General features: G+C 36.8%; 1 protein-coding gene across 1 annotated transcript in view; it reads left to right on the top strand.

Moving 5' to 3' along the window:
• The window catches only part of PKHD1L1 (PKHD1 like 1), a 153,672-nt gene that overhangs the window by 104,854 nt on the left and 23,283 nt on the right, over positions 1 to 25,535 (top strand). The window contains 12 exon segments of the mRNA XM_088023100.1: positions 7,506 to 7,679; positions 11,824 to 11,927; positions 12,840 to 12,969; positions 13,739 to 13,860; positions 16,224 to 16,314; positions 19,012 to 19,046; positions 19,049 to 19,088; positions 19,461 to 19,609; positions 19,692 to 19,814; positions 20,367 to 20,478; positions 20,558 to 20,674; positions 23,619 to 23,784. Coding sequence (XP_087879226.1) covers positions 7,506 to 7,679; positions 11,824 to 11,927; positions 12,840 to 12,969; positions 13,739 to 13,860; positions 16,224 to 16,314; positions 19,012 to 19,046; positions 19,049 to 19,088; positions 19,461 to 19,609; positions 19,692 to 19,814; positions 20,367 to 20,478; positions 20,558 to 20,674; positions 23,619 to 23,784 — 1,363 coding nt within the window.

Below are 25,535 nucleotides of genomic sequence, written 5' to 3'. Positions count from 1 at the left end.
GAGAAGAGCAGGCATACAACCAGGGGGTAGATGGTGTGGAAACAGTGATGTGAAAAATGCCTGGGACACACAGTGCAGAAATTATTTGCCCTTCTGGGAGTGCATCCCTGAGAGGCAGTATGCACGATGATTCCTCTGTGGGGACAAAAGAGCTGCCTGGTGCTACTTCCCACTCCCACCCCTCATCATAAATGCAGAGCTACCTGTAGTAAACAGCACAGCACTGACGCTTGGCTGCCTGACCTGCTTACACCGAGTTCCACAGCCCTGTGCTCTGCCAGTATGGCCCTTCTTGGTCAAGTGTGCCTCACTCCCAATACAGTAGGCCTTTCCCCAGAAGACCATCAGAAACCCCTGCCCACACCATGTCTTCTGACTAGAGAGGTCTGCAGGGTTTCAGTTCTAGTGGAAGTAGCATCAGGTCTCATTTAACAAGCAGACCAGAGCACACCTAGTTAAAAATTCGCCACACTCTGGCCAAGGACCAAACACTGCCCACTGCATACAAGGAGAAACTCTACAGATGACGGACCTGAAGGATAGAGCAGCCAAAACACAACAGTAGAGTGTACACAGCACACACTAGAGACACTGTTTTAAGTGCCAGAGCCTGGACACTATATGACCTCTTCTTCATAAAGCCATTGCTCTAAGGAGCAGGACATATAACAGGCTTTTCTAACACACTGAAGAAGACAGAGATTTAGACAAAATGGCAAGATGGAGGAATTCATCCCACATGAAAGAATAATATAAGGACATGGCCAGAGATCTAAGGGAAACATACATAAGTGATGTGCCTGATGGAGAATTTAAAGCAACAATCATAAGGATACTCGCTGGGCTTGAGAAAAGAATGGAAGACTTCAGGGAGATCCTTAAAAGATAAAATAGTAAAAAACAGATAAAATAGTTTTAAAATGATCAGAAATGAAAAATGCAATAACTGAGATTCGAAACAGATTGGATGCAACGAACACGAGGATGGAAGAAACAGAGGAACAAATAAGTGATATAGTAGAGAGAATAATGGAAAATAATGAAGCAGAACAAAAGAGAGAGAGAAGAATTATGGTTCATGAGAATAGACTTAGGAAACTCAGTAACTCCATCAAATGTACTAACATTTGTATCATAAGAGTCCCAGAAGAAGAGAGAGAGAGAAAAGCGGGCAGAAAATTTATTTGGGGAAGTCATAGCAGAAAATTTCCTTAAGCTAGAGAAGGAAACAGACATCCAGACCCAGGAGGCACAGAGAACTCCCATCAAAATCAACAAAAGCAAGCCAACACCAAGACATATTTTAGTTAAATTTGCAAAATATAGTGATAAAGAAAAAAATTCTAAAAGCAGCAAGACAAAAGAAGTCCCTAACTTACAAGGAAGGACCCATTAAGCTAGCTGCAGATCTCTCAACAGAAACTTAGCAAGCCAGAGTGGCATGATATATTCAATGTGCTGAATGGGAAAAACCTACAGCCAAGCATACTCTCTCCAGCAAGGCTGTCATCCAGAATAGAAGGAGAGAGAAAGAGTTTCCCAGACAAACAAAAACTAAAGGAGTTTGTGACTACTAAACCAGACCCACAGAAATATTAAAGGGGAATCTTTGAGTGGAAAGGAAAGACCAAAAGTCACACAGACAAGAAAGGAATGTAAAAATCTCCAGAAACGATGACAAAACAAGTAGTAAAATGGCACTAGATGCATATCTATCAATACTTACTCTGAATGTAAATGGACTAAATGCTCCAATCAAAAGACATAGGTTGTCAAAATGGATAAAAAAACAAGATGCATCTAAATGCTGCCGACAAGAGTCTGATTTTAGACCTAAAGACACCTGCAGATTGAAAGTGAGGGCCTGGAGAAGTATTTATCATGCAAATGGATGTCAAAAGGAAGCTGGAGTAGTGATACTTATATAGACAAACTAGATTTTTAAAACAAAGACTGTAACAAGAGATGAAGAAGGGCACTATATCATAATAAAAGGGACTATCCAATAAGAAGATCTAACAACTATAAATTTTTATGCCCTGAACATGGGAGCACACAAATATATAAAACAATCAATAACAAACATAAAAGAACTCATTGATAATAATACAAGAATAGTAGGGGACTTTAACACCCACTTACAGCAACGGACAGATCATCTAAGCAGAAAATCAACAAGGAAACAATGGCTTTTAATGACACACTGGACCAGTTGGACTTAACAGACATATTCAGAGCATTTCATCCTAAAGCAGCAGAATACACATTCTTTTCAAGTGCACATGGGACATTCACAAGAATAGATCACATACTGGGTTACAAATCAGGCCTCAACAAGTACAAAAAGATTGAGATCATACCATGCATATTTTCTGACCACAACACTATGAAACTTGAAGTCAGTGACAAAAAAAGTTTGGAAAGACCACAAACACATGGAGGTTGAGCAACATGCTACTAAACAATGAATGGGTGAACTAGGAAATGAAAGAAGAAATTAAAAAATACATAGAAACAAATGAAAATAAAAATACAATGGTCCAAAACCTTTAGAATGTAGCAAAAGCAGTCATAAGAAGGAAGTATATAGCAATACAGGCCTATGTCAAGGAGCAAGAAAAATCTCAAACAACCTAACCTTACACCTAATGGAGGTAGAAAAAGAATAAGAAACAGCCTAAACCCAGGAGAGGTAGAGATTAGATTAATATTAGAGCAGAAATAGGGGCACCTGCGTGGCTCATTCGTTAAGCATCTGCCTTTGGCTCAGGTCATGATCCCAGGGTCCTGGGATTGAGCCCCACATCGGGCTCTCTGCTCAATGGGAAGCCTGCTTCTCCCTCTCCCACTCCCCCTGCTCGTGTTCCCTCTCTCGTTGTGTCTCTCTCTGTAAAAAAAAAAAAAAAAAAAAAACAGAAATAATAAAGATTAGAGCAGAAATAAATGATACAGGAATTAAAAAAAATAGAACAGATCATTGAAACCAGGAGCTAGTGCTTTGAAAAAATTAATATAATTGATAAACCCCTAGCCAGACTTACCAAAAAGAAATGAGAAAGGACCAAAATAAATAAAATCACAAATGAGAGAAGAGAAATAACAACCAATACTACAGAAATACAAACAGTTAGAATATTATGAAAAACTATGCCAAAAAATTTGACAACCTAGAAGAAATGGATGAATTCCTAGAAACTTATAAACTACCAAAACTGAAACAGGAGGAAAAAGAAAACGTGAATAGACCAATAACCAGCAAAAAAATTGAATCAGTAATCACAAATCCCCCAAAAAACAAAAGTTCAGGGGCAGATGGCTTCACAGGTGAATTCTACCAAACATCTAAAGAAGAATTAATACCTATTCTCAAACTATACCAAAAAATACAAATGGAAGGAAAACTTCTGAATTCATTCTATGAGGCCAGCATTATCTTGATACCAAAACCAGACAGACTTCCCTAAAAAGAAAACTACAGGCCAATATTCCTGATGAGCATGGATGTAAAAATTCTCAAAAAATACTAGCAAATTGAATCCAACAGTGCATTAAAAGAATCATTCACCACGGTCAAGTAGTATTTATTCCTGGGCTGCAAGAGTAATTCAATATTCATAAATAAACCAATGTGATACACCACATTTATGAAAGAAAGGATAAGAATCATATGATCCTCTCAATAGATGCAGAAAAAGCATATGACAAAGAACAACATCCATTCATGATAAAAACAGAGGAAACAACATAATAAAGGACATATATGAAAAACAGCTAATATCACCTCAATGTGGAAGAATGGAGAGCTTTTTCTCTACACTCAAGGGATGTCCACTCTCACCACTCTTTAACATAGCACTGGAAGTCATAGCCACAGCAATTAGAAAACATAAAGGAATGGAAGGCATCCAAATTGGCAAGGAAGAAGTCGAATTCTCACTATTTGCAGATGACACAATAATCTATATAGAAGAAACAAAAGACTCTGCCAAAAAAATGCGAGAACTAATACACAAATTCAGTAAAGTCCCAGGATACAAAATCAATATAAAGAAATCAGTCTAGGAATAAACCTAACCAAAGAGGTAAGAGATTTGTACTCTGAAAACTATAAAGCACTGGTGAAAGAAATTGAAGATGACACAAAGAAATGGAAAAACATTCCATCCTCATGGAATGGAAAAACAAATATTGTTAAATGTCTATACTACCTGAAGCAATCTACACATTTAATGCAGTCCCTATCAAAGTACTACCAGCATTGTTCACAGAGCTAGAACAAACAGTGCTAAATTTTGTATGGAACCACAAAAGACCCCGAATAGCCAAAGCAGTGTTAAAAAAAAAAAAAACAAAGCTGTAGGCATCACAATTCCAGACTTCATGCTATAATTACAAAGCTGTAGTCATTAAGACAGTATGGTTCTGGCACAAAAACAGACACATAGATCAATGGAATAGAACAGAGAACCCAGAAATGGACCCTCAACTCTATGGTCAACTAATCTTCAGCAAAGCAGGAAAGGATATCCAATGGAAAAAAGTCTCTTCAACAAATAATGTTGGGAAAATTGGACAGCCACACGCAGAAGAATGAAACTGGATCACTTTCTTACACCATACACTAAAATAAACTCAAAATCGATGAAAGACCTAAATGTGAGACAGGAATCTATCAAAATCCTAGAGGAGAACACAGGCAGCAACCTCTTTGACCCTGGGTACAGCAAGTTCTTGCTAGACACTGTCTTCAAAGGCAAGGGAAACAAAAGCAAAAGTGAACTATTGGGACTTCATCAACATAAAAAGCTTTTGTACAGCAAAGGAAACAGTCAACAAAACTAAAAGGCAACCTACAGAATGGGAGAAGATATTTGCAAATGTCTTATCAGATAAAGGGCTATTATCCAAAATCTATAAAGAATTTATCAAACTCAACACCCAAAGAACAAAGAATCCAGTCAAGAAATGCACAGAAGACATGAACAAACATTTCTCCAAAGAAGACATACAAATGGCCAACAGACAGATGAAAAAATGTTCCACATCACTTGGCATCAGGGAAATACAAATCAAAACCATAATGAGATACCACCTCATACTGGTCAGAATGGCTAAAATAAACAGGTCAGGAAAAAACAGATGTTGGCAAGGATGTGGAAAAAGGGGAACACTCTCACGCTGTTGGTAGGAATGCAAACTGGTGCACCCACTCTGGAAGACAACATGGAGGTTCCTCAAAAAGTTAAAAATAGAGCTACCTTATGACCCAGCAATTGCACTATTAAGTATTTATCCAAAGGATAGAAACATAGTGATTCAAAGGGACACATGCATCCCAATGTTTATAGCAGCAATGTCCACAGTAGCCAAACTATGGAAAGAGGCCAGATGTCCATCAACATATGAATGGTTAAAAAAGAGTTGGCATATATACACAATGGAATATTACTCAGCCATCAAAAAGAATGAAATTTTGCCATTTGCAACAATGTGGATGGAACTAGAGGGTATTATGCTAAGCAAAATAAGTTGTCAGAGAAAGATAAATATCATATTATTTCACTCATATGTGGAATTTAAGAAACAAAACAGAGGAATGGAGGGGGAGGGAATGAAAATTAAGATGAAAACAGAGAGGGAGACAAGCCATAAGAGACTCTTAACTATAGGAAACAAACTGAGTGTTGCTGGAGGGTAGGTGGGTGGGAGAATGGGGTAACTGGGTGATGGGCCTTAAGGAGGGCACTTGATATAATGAGTACTGCATGTTAATGCAACTGATGAATCACTAAATTACCTCTGAAACTAATAATACAGTATATGTTAATTACATTTAATTATTTAATTAAAATTAAAAAAATAGTCCCTTCAAAAAATGGTGTTGGGAAAATTGGACAGCAAGATGCAAAAGAATGAAACTGGACCACTTTCTTACACCATACACAAAAATAAATTCAAAACCCAGGGGCACCTGGGTGGCTCAGCTGGTTGAGCATCTGAATCTTGATTTCAGCCCAGGTCATGATCTCAGGGTCATGAGATTGAGCCTCAGGTCAGGCTCCACGCTCAGTGGGGAGTCTGCTTCTTTCTCTTCCTTCCTCTCCTTCTTCCCCCCCTCAAATAAATAAATCTTTAAAAACAAAAACAAAATCAGTGAAAGACCTAAATGTGAGACAGGAAACCATTAAAATCTTAGAGGAGAACACAGGCAACAACCTCTTTGACATCAGCCATAGCAACTTCTTACTAAATATGTCTCTAGAGGCAAGGAAAGAAAAGCAAAAATGAACTATTGGGACTTCATCAAGATAAAAACCTTCTGCACAGTGAAGGAAACAATCAACAAAACTAAAAGGCAGCCTTTGGAATGGGAGAAGATATTTGCAAATGGCATATCTGATAAAGGGTTAGTATTCAAAATCTATAAAGAATTTATTAAACTTAACACCCAAAGAGGACATACAAATGGCCAACAGACACATGAAAAGATGCTCAACATCATTCATCATCAGGGAAATACAAATAAAAACTACAGTGAAATATCACCTCACACTTGTCAGAGTGGCTAAAATTAACAACACAGGGAACAACAGGTGTTGGTGAGGATGTAGAGAAAGGGGAACATTCTTGCACTGTTGGTGGGAATGCAAACTGGTATAGCCACTCTGGAGAACAGTATAGAGGTTCCTCAAAAAGTTAAAAACAGAACTACCCTATGATCCTGTAATTACTCTACTAGGTATTTACCCAAAGGATACAAAAATACTAATTCAAAGGTACACATGCACCCTGATGTTTATAGCAGCATTATCAACAATAGCCAAATTATGGAAAGAACCCAAATCAAATGTTCATCAACTGATGGATGGATAAAGAAGAGGTAATACACACACACACACACACACACACACACACACACACACACACACAGTGGATTGTTACTCAGCCATCAAAAAGAATGAAATCTTGCCATTTGCAATGACGTGGATGGAGCTAGAGAGTATTATGCTAAACGAAATAAGTCAATCAGAGAAAGACAGATACCATATGATTTCACTCATACATGGAATTTAAGAAACAAAACAAATGAACATAGTGGTGGAAAAAAGACAGGAAAAAGAAATAAAAAGAAAAAACTCAGCTATAGAGAACAACCTGATGGTTACCAGAGGGGAGTTCGGTGTGGGGATGGCTTAAATGGGTGATGGGAATTAAGAAGGGCACTTGTGATGAGCACTGGGTGTTGTATATAAGTGTTGAATCACTAAATTATATACCCAAAACTAATATTACACTGTATGTTTACTAACTGAAATTTAAGTGAAAACTTAGAGCAAAAATAAAAAGATATCATAATTTCAGTCTGCCATCTTTGTATGTTTAAGCTTGCAAATCTAATTAATTCATGCATATTAGAAAGTTATGTGGCCTGTGAATTACAAAGGAACTAATAAACACAGGTATTTTTCAGCATTGGTAATAATCTAGCTGTCCTTCTGTTGCAGCTGAAAGATACCATGTTCCTGGAACAGGTCAGAGCTATACATTAGCAACTGATGTTGGAATACTGAGTAGGAACATCAAAATACTTGGTGAAGATTATCCAGGTTGGTTCCAGGAATCTTTTGGCGCACGTGTCCTGGTCGGCTCATTCACTCAGAATATGATGACGTTTAAAGGTTGGTACAAATTTGAAATATAGCATGGTCTCTTCTATGTTCAGTCAATTCTTAATTTATTCACACTTCTTTTTAGGATCTCATGTGTTAAAAAAATTCAATGAGTGCATTTTAAAGATCATACTGGCTTTATTCAGTGATTCATGCATCAAGCAGTATCTGATCTAGCAGATAAAAAGGAGCTCCAAAGAGCTGTGCAAAATGAAAGAATTTTAGGCAGAAGAGAACAGGAACAGGGGAGGAATACTAGGCAAAAAAAACCAAACTGGTTATTGAAAGGTTACTTTCCCTTAGGGGATCGCAGGGGCTAATCAGGCACATTACCTAACTAGTGCTGATCAGGTGATTCCTGATGGACTGGTTTAAGATTCCATTTCTGGGAGAGGAACTGTAAATTCAGTCTTGGTTTGTTGACGTGGGTTGAGCATAATCAACTCTTCAATTTGTGCCGGTTGTCTTGTTTTTAATACAGAAAAATATTTCTTGAGAGGGATTATGTAAGCTAACATGCTACCCTCCAAAAGCAAAGTTTTTCTACTCATTTTATCTTCATAGACAATAAAAATGATCAAACTAACAAAACCTTAGGTAACAGCTGGCCCAGCCTCTCACCCAAATAGAAGTTTATGAAAAGCACGATAGATCTGTTATTTTTGTGTGAAGGAAAATTAAAACATAGACAAAATTTTCAAACATAGAGAAATGTATAATGAATCCCAGTGTACCCATCCCTAGTTACCACAGTGATCAACTTTGGTCAATCTTATTTCAACTGTATGACCACCCACTCTCTTTAAGCCCTGGGTTATTTTGACACAACTACATATATATTTTTATTGATACATAGCATTGTGTAAGTTTAAGGTATACACTGTATTTATTTTGATACATTTATATATCACAATATGATTATCACTGTAGTGTCAGCTAACACCTCTATCATGTCACATAATTATTACATCATTTTTGTGGCAAGAACAATTAAGGTCTGGTCTCTTAGCAACTTTGAAGGTTATAATACAGTATTGTTGACTGTAATCACTATGTTGTACATTAGATCTCCAAGTCTTATTTATCACTAGTTGCAAGTTTGTGCCCTTAAACAGTATCTTCCGAATTCCCCGCCCCCACCACCACTAACTTAGCTCCTGGTAACCACCATTCTACTCTCTGCTTTAATGCATTTGACCTTTTTAGATTCCACATAAAAGCATCATACAATATTTGTCTTTCTCTGACTTACCTCACTTAGCATAATACCCTCAAGGTGCATCTGTGTTGTAGCAAATGGTAAGAGTTCCTTCTTTTTATGGCTGAATAATATTCCATTGTTCATATATGCCTTGTTTTCTTCATTGATTCATCCATTAGTGGATCCTTAGGTTGTTTCCATATCTTGGGTATTGTGATGAAGCAATCACATATTATTTCATCTAAAAATATTTCAATATGTAACTTTAAAACACTTCTTTAAAAATATCGATAAGTATCAGGAATAAAAATGTTAATAATATTTCCTTATCATCAAGTGATTATTCACATTCCCCCAGGTCATTCTTTCTCCTTCCTTCCTACTTCCTTCCATCTTTCCTTCCTGTCGCTTGTATTCTTTTTGTTCAAATCAAGATCAAAATAAGACCGTGCTGCAATTGGTTGTGAATCTTAAATCTCTGATTCATTTATCTCCCCTTACAGTTTATTTAGAAAAGAAGCTAGATCATCTCTTTTATAGTATTTCTAACAGTCTGGAATTTAGTGGTTCATCTTTAGAATGTAAGTTGTTCCTGTCTCCTTTGTATTTTCTATCATAGGTAGTGTAGAGCTAAAAAATTGATCATACTCAAACTCCATTTTTAGGCAAGAATTCTTTTGATGGTGTATTTTTCCATTAGTAGACACAATGTTTGATTATGTCTCTGTGAAGTTAGCAGCCATTAATGATCATTGCCTGGATCTATTAAATCATGGAGGTTTAAAATGGTGATATTTTAATTCTATCATTCCCTCCTAATTTATAATCTAGAATATTTCTGTAAAGAGAAGCTTCCCCAGTCAACTATTTGATTACCCTGAGAAATAGTTTAAATAGGAAATGTAGGGGAAATGCTTGATTCTTTCCTATTATTAGCTAGGTTTTGAAATAGTGAGTTGATTCCCAGTCATTCTCCAAAAGTGACAGGCATTTTTATTTTTTTGTTTGTTATTAGCGTCATTATAAGCTCTATGGATTTAAATATACTGTATGGTCTAATCCATATATGGATTGTGATTGTTAATCTTGTTGATACTGGAAATGTCCAATTGCCATTGACAAATGAAAATGCCCCACCACTGACCTTCAGAACATTTTCATGTTGATGCCTCTGTCCTGTGCAGAAACCTTTTTTGACTTAGGTTTCATTAGGTTCTTCACTTTCTGATATGACAAACCCATGTTTTTTTGCTTTTTGTTTTGTTTTTCTGAGCCTGGAAATAAGTTATCCCTCCAAATAATGCTGGTTCTTTTTATTGGAAACTGGTATTTGGATCCCACAATCTGGGTACCAGACGCCGGTCATTTATTCTTGACTTGAATGTTTTAGCAGGTCCTCGTTCATAATTCTGCCTATTGCATTTTGTAACAGCTCTAATTTCAGAAAACCTTTATACTGAGCAAGCAGCCATCCCACTATAGCTTCTACCTATTGGTCATAATTTGTCAACAGGAGCTTAACTAATGATAACAGTAATGATCATCCTGATACGATATTCCAGGCACTGTACCAAGCATTTAACACATATTATCTCATTTAATCTTCATAGTGCTCTGCATAGATATTGTCCCCTTATAAAGATAGATAAATAGATTATTAGACGAATCAAATTGCTCTGACCTTGGATACTAATCCACACCTTGGAGACTAATCCACTTCAAATCCCATGATGGACTTGTTCCTATGACAACCTTTCCTTGCTTCTGTAAATTGTTTTGTGATGTTAGTAAACATCTATGGCTTTTGTAGGCCAGATGGTCTGTAGTAACTATTTTTTCTCTGTATGATATTATTATTATTTTTTCCACCGTATATTCAATTGCTGGCTCATGGATTTTGAGACAGGCTTTTCCTTCTAGTACAAAGTAACTCTTCTCTAATGCATTTTATTAAATATCAGTTTTTGAAACAAGGAATATCCCCTGCTGTTTTTTACCAGCCATGAATCTCTGTGCCTCCATTTTCTTATATCAAATATAAGAATAGTAAAAGTTCCTAACCCACAGGACGTTGTATGAGAATTAAACCACAAATTGCCTTTTAAGCACTTAGTGCAGCACTTGGCACAGAGTACTCTCTCATGGATTGCTGTTGCTATTATTACTAATCTGTGAAATTGCTTCTTGTCACCTCAGTGGTACTTATGACACACTGATGAGCAGATACTTGGTAATGCATATTCTGGAAAGGATTATGTAAAGATAATGCCCTTCAAATCTCTTTAGATTGTCAAAACTGAACTGTCAGGTAAATTATATCTTGTGCTTTATGTCATGCGTTCTCAACAGGAACAGTCACACTACCAAGGGGATGAAAACTTATTCTTGCAGGATAAAAAATGTAATTTTTAAAAAGATTTTATTTATTTATTTGAGAGAGAGAGTGAGCAAGAGAGAGAGAGAGAGAGAGAGAGTGCAAGCGCACATGTGTATGAGAAGGGGGAGGGGCAGAGGAAGAGAAGCCGACTCTCTGTTGAGCCAAGAGCCCGAAGCAGGCTCCATCCCAGGACGTGAGCTGAAGGCAGATGCTCAACCAACTGAGCCACCCAGGTGCCCCAGGACAGGAAAATTTAGATGAGCAATAATTTATGGCCCTCCAAAGAGCCACCGTACATTAACAGATATATGGTATATCTGAGGTATTGAAATTCCATGGGGAGGGGAGGCTATTAGGAAAAAAAAAAGTCTAAAAAGGCTCTCGGGGACAGTGAAAAAAATTCAGAAACACTGCCTGATTTGGATTAAAGGAGCAAAGAAAAATGAATGAGATTTCCATGAAAAAGTTGAAAGCAAATTTGCAATTTGGAAAATTACAACTCGTGTAGCTTTTCAAAAATTTTTATTCTATTTCAAGAAAAAAATATTGTCACTCTTCCCTCCCTGCCCTGCCAGGAAATGCAAGGATAAGTAACGTGGAATTTTATCACAGTGGTCAAGAAGGCTTCAGGGATAGCACAGATCCAAGATACGCCGTAACATTTCTTAACTTAGGACAGGTTTGTACTTGAATTTTCGCATATATTCAAAATAAAATATTTTGATTTTGATTTTATTTTCATTTAACTTTACTAAAAAGTCACATCTTAGAATTGCTAAGGTGATGATCTAATATAACTTTCTTAGGTACATTTTCCATCAACTTTTTTAGACTCATAGCAGCATCTGATTTTCCCATCATCTCACACATTTATTTAAGGTCAGTAAAAAAAAAAAAAACAAGCAAACAGAAAAAGGAGCACAGAGGTGAAAAGAATTAAAGATCTATTATATTATTTCATAACTCCACTTTATTTTGCAGTGATCAAAACTATTTACAAATAGTTTCTATTGAACAAAGTGAGTATTGCTTACATTTCTCAAATGAAAAGCATGTCTGTATATCCATGCTTCTGTCAAAAGTGGGAAAAGAGATGTGCTTAGAAGGCTGGTGATTGAAGAAAAATGAGAGAGAACGTATTTTTTAATGAAAATAAAAAATAATCTTGCAGGTTTGAGGTTACAATCCCAAACTTACTCGTTGGCTGGTTCCTACAGACCTTTGAATTGTAACCCCCTGCCTAGAGTATCAACTTTTGTTAATTAAAGTCCCTGCTCATCATATAATAAACTACTCTGAAAAATAATTTTTAGCTCCATAGTATTTTATAGGTAATGATAGAAATACAAATGCATAGAAAAGTACTTCAGAATTTTTTATCTGCATTTAAATCTGCATTTTGCTTTATTTAATCATAAATTGAAGATATGGAAATTTCCCAGGATTAAAAGATCTACAGGGAAATCATCTTCTTTCATGGAATGTGAATTGAGTATTTTATTTATCAAGATTTGTTTCCTGAAAATCACCTACTTCAAATTTTTTCTTTAAATGTATTTTAAAACGTTCACTGAATCCTGATGTTTTATAGATTCAAGAACGTGGCTTATCTTATATTCGAGGCTGTGCCTTTCACAATGGCTTTTCCCCAGCAATTGGTGTGTTTGGGACAGATGGATTGGACATAGATGACAACGTCATTCACTTTACAGTGGGGGAAGGTAGTATGATAATATTTTTGTCCAAATAATATGCCTTCTGAGACAATCTTATCTGAAGACACTAGAGCCATGCTGTCCAACTGATCTTTTTCAGAGAATGGAAATGCCCTCTATCTGTGCTAATATGGTAATTACTAAACTGTATGTGGCCAACGAATACTTAAAATGTTGCTACTATGATTGAAGAACTGGATTTTTAATTTTAATTGTACTTAATTTAATTGTACTTACTTTATATTTAAGTAGTTACATGTGGCTATGGTTATCATATCGGACAGTACAACTCTAGAAGAGTTATTTACCAGACCATGATCTTGTGTGAATTATCTAATCATCAATAGTTTAAATTACTATGACTTTTTTACTATGACATTTAAAATACTACTCACCTATCAGTCTAAAAGATTACTCACAAATAAATGTTACTATCTTATAAAAATTGGGCTTGATTTTAGGAGGTAATCCTTTCTTGAATATCTCTATAAAGCATAAAACAAACTCATTTAATGTATACAAAATTGATGTTTGTTAAAATCTGAGGTGGATCCTCATATGTGGAACCCACATATTTAACAGGCACCCCAGAAGAGTCTAAAGCAGTTAGATTATTAAAGAGGTAGAGTTCAAATGGCATACTCTAAAATTTAAGAGATTGATTGGTCAGGCTCGAACTAGAAAAACTAATTTCATGGAAACATGAAATACATTCCCCATAGTACTCATTACAAATCTGTATGTATTTTGGGGGATTTTATTCATTTTTTTGCAGGTATAAGAATATGGGGGGATGCCAACAGAGTTCGAGGAAACTTGGTTGCACTTTCAGTTTGGCCAGGAACCTACCAAAACAGAAAAGATTTAAGTTCAACTCTCTGGCATGCAGCAATTGAGGTAGGGTGATTTATAATTATATAAAATAATGACATAACTTTACAAGAGTATCCTAAATTATGATTTGTAATTTCTTTACAGATTATATACTACAGATTATAAATTCTTTAGAAACTCTCAAAATATTATTGAAAACTGTTCCTCCTTAGATAAAGATTGATGAATTAACAAAATGAGCTAATGAAAGGAGTGAATAAATTTTCTTGAGAGATGTGAGCTCCCACAGCCATTGAATTTTTCTTTGTGTTGATGTCCAGTGGTTTAAATAGTTCTCTTACTTCCTTGCTTCTCCAGCATTAATTATCACTTCCAAGTCCTGGTACAGGGTCTCTCTGCTGCTCATTGACTGAGTGCCTTGCACATATTACTACTTAACTCTGAATTTAGTTTCCTTCATCATATGGAAAGTTAGAATGATAGACTACAGAATCTCTAAAATTCCTTTCTCATCTAAAATTCTTATGATTATGTGAGGTTATTTACTCTTATCTAGTATTACTAATTGGACCCTTCTTGGTCCCCATGAAGTTTCTTCAATCACTGTAGGCCATCAGGTGTAGGATGAGATTGCAAGCGAGCAAACAGAAAGTACAGAAAAAAGGTTTAGAGGACGTATGGCTCCATCTTGTTGTTTTTTTTTTTTATTTTTTATTGTTATGTTAATCACCATACATTACATCATTAGTTTTTTATGTAGTGTTCCATGATTCATTGTTTGTGCATAACACCCAGTGCTCCACGCAGAACGTGCCCTCTTTAATACCCATCACCAGGCTAACCCATCCCCCACCCCCCTCCCCTCTAGAACCCTCAGTTTGTTTTTCAGAGTCCATCGTCTCTCATGGTTCATCTCCCCTCTGATTTACTCCCCTTCATTCTTCCCCTCCTGCTATCTTCTTTTTTTTTTTCTTAACATATATTGCATTATTTGTTTCAGAGGTACAGATCTGTGATTCATCAGTCTTGCACAATTCACCGCGCTCACCATAGCACATACCCTCCCCAATGTCTATCACCCAGCCACCCCATCCCTCCCACCCCCCCATATGCCGTAGGAGCCAAAAGGAATTTAAAAAATAGCTCTTTTGGAAGATGGGATAAGGAGTGAGGTTTGTTTTTGTGCAACTAGTAATAATCACCTTAAGTAAAACCTGAAGACCTGGAACTTGGTATACATTTATGAGAATGTTCTCTTTTCATCCTATTTATAGATGTGAGAATGTAATCCAATGTCAATTCCAAATCTTTAATGTTTTCTGTATCTTTTGAAAGAAAAGGAACTTATTTTACTTTCATGAATTTCATTTAACTCTGTTCTCTTATCATAATATATCAAAATCAAAAAAGGTGCTTACCCTCAGAGCTGCGCTCCACCCAGGATCCTGCACACAGGCCATCTTTAAATTTCCTGCAGAGGGAGGGGCTTGCCAAAAAGCGCAGTAGCAGTTTGCACGTGGCCCTGCACAAGGAGCAGGAACCAGTCAGGCCCCAGGTTCAGAAACATCTCTTCCTTTGTCCTGCGGGGGTCAGTAAATGCAATAAATTATCTATCAGTCTGTGAGCAAAGAACATGTCCAGAAAATACAAATAATGTCCAGCCTCACTTGTCATCTAGGAGAGGCAAATTAAGATTAATCTGGATATTACTTAGTGAAGAACATGTTAAATTTTTAAAGAATGATAAAATAAAATGCTGGCAAGTTTGCTGTTAAAAAAATAAATAAATAAATAAATAAAGGTGCTTAATACTTTAAATAGTTGAGATTTTGACTGTTTTGCTGATACCAGAGGCAAGAATTAAATCTACTTTGCTCTATACTTTTCATTTTTTTGCCCCCTTGACTGGGCTCATAAAGTAAAATTGTTTAGTGACTACCTAACACTTGTGTTCAACCTGTTTTTAATATAGCAGATTTTATTTAAACTAGTAAGTGCTTCTACTGAGTCTTATGATCCACTATAATTGCCTTAGTTTTCTCTTAATAAATCAAAGCGGTAACATAATATAACCAAAGAATGATAAAATCCTACTAACCTTGCTCTAATATTGGAATTTGGTCTATGGCTTATAATTTAAAATGAAACCCAGTGGATTTTGTGACTGAAGTAAAAAAAAAATCTCTTTAATGCTGTTTTCTAAAGAAATCTAAGGCATAGTGTCTAGTGATGATTTTACACCAAGAACTTAAGGTAATTTCAATACTTCATTTGTAATGTAAATGTGAATGGGTTGAATAATGAAATTAATTTTTCCTCCTACGGGGTAGTCATAATTAGTTTTCCTATGTATGTCGCAGACTTGCTGTCATTTGTACAGTTGTGTAAGAGCCTGACCCATAGCCTTTCCTTTCTCACTGTACTAGATAAACAGAGGGACCAATACAGTCTTACAAAATAACGTTGTGGCTGGATTTGGAAGGGTGGGATACCGCATTGATGGTGAACCTTGCTCGAGTAAGTCTTTTGGCAGAGTCACTAAAACTAAGAAATACCTTGTCCAAATTTGTTAGAAATAATTATTGTTTGTTAGTTCAGTATGTAATATCTCCTCCTCCAGGATACTGAAAGAACTCAACAAGCACTGAGTCTATGGGAAAAAAATGAATAGGCTTTTTTAAAAAAGATTTTATTTATTAAAAAATAAAGAATTTATTTATTTATTTATTTATTTATTTGAGAGGGTGGGGAAGAGCACAAGTGGGGCGGGGGGAGGGGGGGAAGGGGGAGGGGCAGAAGGAGAAGCAGACTCCCTGCTGAGCCAGGACTTGGGATCATGACCTGAGCTGAAGGCAGACGCTTAACCGACTGAGCCACCCAGGCGCCCCTGAATAGGCTTTTAAAGATAATTTTACATGTTTATGATCCAGAAACTCTAGCAGCCACTTCAGTTCTTGATGTGGCTGGTGTTGGAACAGTGAGTACCTCATCCCACTACCACTTTCATAAAAGCAACACTTTAGAGATACATGTCTACAGGGATATGACACTATTGCGTGTTTCCTCTTGACAGGAATAAATGCTCACTATTTGTGCATTTAAACTTGCAAGCATGGAATAAGCCAAAGGACATGAACAAATAGTTCTCAGCTATATTTCTCTCTATTAGAGGAGTAAAACTCAAAAATTAACTGAACAACTACTCTTTTGGCAAGGTTAGGGAAACTAGAACATTACACGCTGGCTGGTTGAATGACAAAACAATATAACTCCTACAGAGGGGAACAGGGCAATAGCTGCCAAAAGTATAGGAGCATTTGCTTTTGCCTTAATATTTCCACTTCTGGCAGTCTAAGTAATATTTGCCTCTGTAACACTTACAAAATGATTTGTGAACAAGGTGATTCATCACAACATTGTGTGTGCTAGCAGGAAACTAAACTGCAAGCTGCCTTGTGTCCAATACAGTGGAGTAGTTATATAAAGCCAGATATTGGAACACTAGGCCCCTCTCAAAATGCGGGAAGAAGATATATATCGATGTATTGATATGGAGAAAGAAATTTGCAGGATATTCTTAAGTGATAAATGGAGATTGCAGAATATATATATATATATATATATAGAACAATATATCACTATGTATATAACTCTACATATAACTCTCTATATATACTGTTTTGTTTATGGTATGTTTTGTGGAAGAAAGGAAAGAGAATAGGAGTATGTATGGTTATTTGTGTTTATATAAAGCGACACAAAGTATAAAAGCAAAAAACCAAAACAGGTGAGTAGCAACAGGGTGACTGGTGACTTAATATTGTATAACTTTTTATAACCTCTTGGTTTTCCAACTAGGTAAATGAATTATCAGATCAAAATAAAATAAGTAATAGAGCTGCAGACTTTTCCTCTTAAGAAACTCAGAGGAAATGGGGTTTTCTCTGAAAACTTTAAATCCCTTGTACAGCTGATTTTTTTTATCTCAGTATAGTTATTTTTAAGATTCTTTGAATCAGCGTTTTGTAAATCAGCATTTTTCTGGAAACTCAAAAATTATTGGGCTTAAGCTAATTTTATTCTTGTGTAAATACATTTTGAAGGAATAAAACAACTGCCAACAGATTTAACTGATTCCTTGATATATGCTGTTATTAAATATTTTAGTTCTCAACAGCTTAAAGGTTTTCTTTGACTAAAATTTTAAAATATGTCATTTTTCTGCAACTTCTTTGAAGTGTTGTCCTGGATTTTTTTAAGTCAAAATATGATCCATAAATATGAATATTTACTAATATGTATATTTCACTGACTATATTGATATTCCTAAATAATTGAGAGTGTTTACAAGGAAGTTTGGGATTTAGAGAAATTGAAATAAGAGACATCACTGAGGAATTGAGGGTTTAAGTTCCTGGAACGGGGACACCAGCCTATCTAGTGAATCTCCCAGGCAAGTGGGAGACTGGGAGCCGGAGTCTGGGAGGCCGGCAAGGGAACCATGACTCACACTGGGTCCCAGGGGCAACACTATATGGAACCAAGGGAGAGACATGTGAACAGCTTCTTATGGAGAAAACAAAACAGAATCCAGGCAGTTGACAAGTAAAATTTCAACCCCAAAGTATTAGGAAAAAGGAAAATCAATAGAGGATGGGAGGAATTCAGATACCAGGAGACTTGGTCAAGAGAGCTTGTACTAAGTAAACTGTAGGGGGTGATGCTGCTCTTTATAGTGAAGCCTCCAATGTGTGCATGGTTAGGAGGGAATTATTAAGATTGCTGATCTGATTTGGACGTGAGTAAAGTTTCATAAAAAATCTACTTCAGGTTTCCTATATATTAATAATGAGTATAGCTTCCGTTTATTGAGGCACTTTATGTGGGTTATTTCATTTCATTCTGAGACTACTCTAAATTAGGCATTAAAACTTTTTATATTTGAGGAAACTGAGGTCCAAAAGGTTAAACAATGTTCTAAGGTCATACATACATCAATTCAACAGATAGTTAAATGAACACCTATCTCTGCATGACCTTCTAGGCCCTAGGAATATGGTGGTGAATGAGATAGACACCGTGTCTTCTCTCATGAAGCTTACATTTCTAATAGGAGAGAGGAGATGGATAAATCATGAACAAGTAATAATAAAATTTCAAGTGAAAATAATGTTAGTGGCCTTGTGAAGGAACTGAGATGCTACTTTGAATCAGGTAGTCAGAGAAGGCCTTGGAAGGGGGTGACACCTAACTTGAAAATGGGATGACTGGGAGGCACCAACAACAAAAAGGTGTGCAGGGGAAGCATTTTATAAACAGCAAGTGGTATCATTGTGTTTCAGGGTTAGCCTTCTTTGAATCCAAACATCGTGCACTTTCTCATGAAATTCGTGTTTAATCAGAGATAGTAAGTTAAATGTGCTAACAACTAAACCAAACTTCTGCAGTCATACTAATGGTGAAGGGACAAATTAGGTAAGATTAAATCCTGAGTAGAGTAAGCCATAAATGGCCAAGCCATAACAATATTTAATTATCATGTTAAAATTTACATAAGATTTATATATTTAATTAAAAAATTTTTAACTTTAACTGATACTTCTTATAAAGTTCTAGGACATGACTTGTAATGTTAATTCTCTGTTTTCATATTTCTTTACAAGGTCAGTCTAATCCCATGGAAAAGTGGTTTGACAATGAAGCCCATGGAGGTTTGTATGGTATTTATATGAACCAAGATGGCCTTCCTGGGTGTTCTCTTATACAGGGATTTACCATTTGGACATGCTGGGATTATGGAATTTATTTTCAGGTAAATGTGATCCAGGGTGGTGATTATTTATCTTGTTTTATGATTGTATTTTGTACTATGTAACCTACAAGTTGTTTTACAGACCACAGAGAGTGTGCATATCTATAATGTGACTCTGGTTGACAATGGGATGGCCATTTCTTCAATGATTTACATGCCAGCCGCTGTATCTCACAAAATTTCCAGTAAAACAGTGCAGATTAAGGTAAGGAACGAATACAGCCACAATAAGGAGAAAGAGCAAAATTACTGAAGTTCCGGTAAAAATGATCTCCTTGACTTCTAAGCCCAGCGAGTCCAAACCTCCTTGCCTTTGTTCTCATTGTCTTCCTCCAGGAAGTGCTCTACCCTTCCCTCTCCTCCCTGGTCTCCTCACCTCTTCTTGCGTACCACCTGCTAATCTTGCCACAGTTAATGAAATTTTCCTTCCCTCTCTGACATCTTTCCTGAACTAGCTCAGATAGTATTGATACTCTCTCCTCTTTTTGTTCCTGCTCTTCCCTGGGCATATTTCTGTCACAGAAACATAACATGTCATTATAATAATTTACCCACCTGTCTTCCCCTTCCCAGTTTGACTGTCATTCCACTCAGGGCATAAAGTCATATCCTTTTCATCTTGGCTTTCTGAATGATCCCTTCCTCAAACTTCAAGGTTGTGTTTTGCTATGGTGGAATTCAGTATTACCCATTATCATATTTTTCCTGAGGAAAAGCTATTATTTAAGCTGTACTGTTTGAATTTTTTTTTTAATAGAGCTCATTAATTGTTGGAAGTAGCCCTGGATTTAATTGCTCTGATGTCCTAACTAATGATGATCCCAATATTGAACTTTCTGCCACACATCGGAGTGTTAGACCTCCATCAGGTGAAAATTTTAGAAGTTTAATTTTGGTGTTCATGTGAGTGCATATTTGAATCTTATTAACTTCTTTCTTTCATAAAAGGCGGGAGAAGTGGGATTTGCTGGCCTACCTTTGCTTCAGCACATAACATGGCACCCCGGAAACCCCATGCAGGGCTCATGAGCTACAATGCCATTAGTGGCCTTCTGGATATCTCAGGCAAGTTTAAACATAGTCTTGACAAATCTACTCCATTAAGTTCTATAAAGAATATGTAGAATATATCTAATAATGTTTCACTATTAGTAAAAAAAAAATAATGATTTAAATGAATTTGTATATGAATCTGCTCAGTGTGAGAAGCCAAGAAATCAAACATCAGTCAATTTCAAGAATGGTTCTCTGGCAAAATTTGTATATGTTAAAGAAGTGACATTTAATTTTCCTTCTAAAACAACAGAGGAAACACTGATACAGTGATTTAATGTTCATTTCTATAAATTGTAAAAACCCTTTTATATAAGTAGGGTTATATATTATTATCTCTTTTTACAACTGAAGAAATTTAAACTCATATAACCTAAGAGCTTAATAACATCCATTGGCTCTATCATCCTGTTCATTTATTTCTTTAGTGCTTCTTCCATAGTTGATACACTTTGGTGATCACTAACATGCCCTCTGTGCTTACTCCCAGAGACCCATGAACATGTTTTTCCCTCGGGCTTCATTTTACCCAGTCATTGAGTCTTGTTCCTTCCAGGCCCCTGACTAATTAGCTAAGTCATTTTTTATGTTTATCCTTACCTCACACCACTTCTCTCTTCGCACAAAGTGGGTCACCCTGGGTACTACCCAAATTTCTATCCTATAGTAGAATCTGCCCACACCACACTCTTTCAAGGCCATTCCCAGGTGGGGCTGAAATGCACTGGCCTTATCTAACAGACTCATTCCAATATTTCATTTTTCAGAGACTTTTGACCCCTTCTCCTACAGTTTGCCATTTCTTATCATCCACTTCATTTAAAGTGGAACATGACATTTTCCAAACTTAGAAAAGCCATGACAGCAGCATGGGAGTATACCCCAGTTCATAGTGACACTCTCCCTTACCCAGCTTTATATTCTTCCCCCCACCTTGATCTAACACCATCACAATTTATTCTCAGATATATATATACTCCTGATTCCTGCCAGTACATGTTACTCAGTTCCTGCAGTTCCTTTGGTCTATAATTCCTCTCATCCCATAGCAGGCTTAGCACTGCCCCAGTCAGACCATGTTGAAACTTGACTAGAATTACTGCTCTGTTTGCCAGAAGGAGAGATGGGGACAGGACCTGAGAAAGGAAAGATTTGCCTTTTCTTTTGAGGTCTTGTCATGATTTCAACAAATGGGGCAGGGGAGCTATCCTCTAATAAGGGAGAAACAGACCACTTATTCAGATCTGGAACATTCAAGGGGAACCCAGGGTTTCAAGGCTCAAATTCATCTTCCCTATATTCCTATCCTAACTCAGAGTTCCATTCCTTTTCTATTAGAACCCTGTCTTTGATGTAGGAGACTTACCAGGGCTAAGAATTCAACCTTCTGTGAATGCTGTGCTGGTTTTGTGATCAGATCCTGAGGTTTGCCTTGAATTTGTGATTGATTACCACAGCTTACTGGTTTTTTCTTCAAAGCACCAATGATGGTCAACAGTCACCTACTTCTAGTTTCCTTGTAACCACTGTTTCCCCTTTACCACTCCAATGCCAAAGTTACTGTACAATTGAGAGCATTTCCTTCCACCTAGATATTATACCAGTTCACCATGAGTGAAATCTTAACAATTGCACTGCTAGAGCATTCTAGGGACTACCGGTACTCCACCTGTCACCAGTAAGGGCATCCTCTTTCTCATCCAGACAGCAAGTTCATTATTGCATCATTACAGTGTGTATCCTAGGACCACTTCTGGTACTCACTGTCTAAATCAGGTGGTCTAAAAGCTGGAGTCTAGCTCCTTCTTGATACCTTAGGGAGTTGTATAGTTTAATTTCCCCCTCTTGAGGCAAAGGGACCTTCTATATCAGTTGCCAATTAGACATGGTAGCCCTTTGGTGGTGGTATTAAGGAGTGCATAATCTCTTAGGAGAGGGAGTTGTCATCTGGCCAAGGGCAATTCTCTGGAGAAAGGGGCAGGTGTGAGTAGTTGGCAGCCAATACTTATAGGAGCTGAGGACAAGTGCACTGGGCCAGTAAAGCAGATCTGTACAGGTTATAAACAGTGTCTGCTACTATGGTATTTTATTAGTATTCATCTACAAGCTCATATTCATGTATATACAATATCATCTTAGGAAAAAATATCAGGAAGAATAGTAGTAGTACATAACTGATTTACGAATTTTGGAGTCACCTTTTCCTTTTTTTCTATTTTTGAGCTATTGGATTTTAAGTACAATGGAGATTAAGTTTGAATTCGATAAATTTTATCTTCTGGTCATACAATATATGAAATAAGGCCAAAAGAACAATGTTTCAGTTAGTCTTTGCTGTATAACAAAATACCTCCAAAATTTAGAGTCTTTAAAAAACCATTTATTAGCTCATGATTCTGCGGATTGACAATTTGGGCTTTGTTCAATTGGATAGTTCTTCTGCTGGTCTCACCTGGGATTATTCCTTAGGCTGCCCACAGTACAGGATGGATAGGGGCTAGCTGGTCTAGGTAATCTCACTTCCATGTCTGGTGGTTGGTACTTGCCAATCGTTGGGTTGGCCATTAGCTAGAGTAATGGGGGTGACTGGGCCATACGTCTCCTAAGGTTATTCACATGCTAGAAGTCACAGAATTCCCCAAGAGCACCAAAAGAGAGTGAGCCCTAATATGCAAGCACTTTTCAGATCTACTTATATCACAATTGCTCTTGTCCCATTGGTTAAAGCAAATCACATAACTAAGCTCAGAGAAAATATGAGAAGACTATTCAATGGTATTAACATAGGGAGGCAACAATCTAACACAAATAGTGGTGGACTATCTACCACATAAGCTAAGAGCTCCATATTCAGAGTGGTGTTATATGATGTGTTTGCTGGAATGTACCTGAAATGAAACTGATTTTATCACTTTCTCCTTAGAAAATAATTATTTTTCTGTTATTTATATTTTAGGTTCAACATTTGTTGGATTTAAGAGTGTTTGTTCAGGTGAAACTAATGTGATATTCATTACTAACCCTTTAAATGAAGACTTACAGCATCCAATCCATGTGAAGAACATAGAGCTGGTTGATACTACTGAACAATCAAAAATATTCATACATAGGCCTGATATAAGGTACAATGTATCAAAGTCCATTTTTTTCTTTCCTGTATTTGTAGTTTTCCATTGTCTTTTTTCCCTGCCATAGATCTGAGAAAGTTGTTGTATTAAAGTAACTATTAATTTCTATAAAATTTTAATCAGGATCATGAAAATTAAGACTAATGCATTCGTGTTTTCAGGTAAATTGAAGAAGCTAGGCTTTAATATGTATATTTTCTCATACTGTTTTTCCCATGCATCCCATCATAAAAGAAAAGAGACCAAGTTAGAAGTGTGTTGTACATTAGTATCTCTCCATTCATGGTCATTAGGAATGAGAGACATCTCTATCATTTCTGCCCTTTGCCTTACTTCTTTTGTTTCCAGTTGCTTTCCAAATATCTTACCACGTTCACGCCAAAATGCCCTTTGAAATTTAATGTTAATCATTATAATCACTGTGACTGAGAAGATGCAGAAACTCAGAAGAGTGACTTTGTCAGTTGGAGTCAGAATATTTCTAGAAACTGAGCCACTTAGACCCTAAATCTTAAAAGAAGATAGCCAGTAACCTCTACACTTTTCTAAGAGAAGCAGACCAGGAATTCAGATGTAAGACAAGATTGGAGGAAAGAAATTTTTTATAGAGATCTTTGACCATTTTCAGTATAGGAAGAAGACAAGGAATAATGCTGTCTAATTAGACAGACATCTCTTCAGACAAATGCAATGTTTCATAAATAGTTTCACTTCATCTGATTTTGTTTTTGTGACAACTGCACATCTCCTCATTTAGTAATTACTGAACTGCAGTAATTTTTGGCTCAATAGAGCCTCTCCTCACTAGATTATTAGCTTCTGTTTAATTATCATTGAATCTTTCAGATGTAATATATAATTTTAATACCTAGGTCATGAAGAAAATACTACTTTTTTTTTGAGAGAGAGAGCACGCAAGCGGGAGGGGAGAGGGGCAGAGGGAGAGGGCAAGAGAGAGTCTTAAGCAGGCCCCATGGCCAGCGCAGAGCCCCACGTGGGGCTTGATCTTACAGCCCTGATCATGACCTGAGCCGAAATCAAGAGTTGGATGCTTAACCGACTGAGCCACCCACATGCCCCAGAAAAGAACACATTTTAAAATATAATGTCTTTGGCTCTGTGCTTTTGTTAAGATGCTATTGGCATTTTCCCAGATCCCTTTTACAAGACAATTCACCCAGTCCCCCAGTGATCTAAGTGTTGGCCGATAAGAACCTACAGTTGCCCTCTTTTCCAGAAAATTGCTCTTAGCCAAACAGGAATAGCCTTGGGGTGCTAAAACCCTCCCTAACACCACCTCCTTGCAGTCCATGGAAAATGACTGGTTTATACAGGAGTATAAAAAGCCAACCCCCTTGTCTCAAGGTGGGAGCAACCCCGGGTGCAATTGATGATCCAGTGGTACTCTTGGGATCAGAATGAAGCTAGTCTGCAGACCATAGAAATCTCATTTTCTTTCCTTTGCCCTATGTGGCTTCTCTCCTTCTTTCTTGAGAGAATTCCTTCAATAAATCACTTGAACAAAAACCTGTATTTTTAGGCTCTGTTTCTTTGTAACATGAAGTAAAGATAGAGCCCTAAGTCATAATATAAAAGTGCCACTGGGTACTCTACCTACAGACTTGCTCACAGTAGCATCTTCACATACTTGAACACAAAGAACCCATGAGCTACAGAAATATTTATTCAAGTCATCTCCAAAGCTATTATTGTACAGTAAAGGGCAACTTACCCCTTCATGTTTC

The sequence above is a fragment of the Eumetopias jubatus genome, unplaced genomic scaffold (assembly GCF_037043125.1).
Source record: "Eumetopias jubatus isolate StellerSeaLion01/CBP00866 unplaced genomic scaffold, mEumJub1_p1.0 scaffold_4, whole genome shotgun sequence".
Taxonomy (NCBI): Eukaryota; Metazoa; Chordata; class Mammalia; order Carnivora; family Otariidae; genus Eumetopias; species Eumetopias jubatus.
The sequence above is the reverse complement of the archived record's forward strand: the minus strand, read 5'-3'. Positions and strand labels throughout refer to the sequence as shown.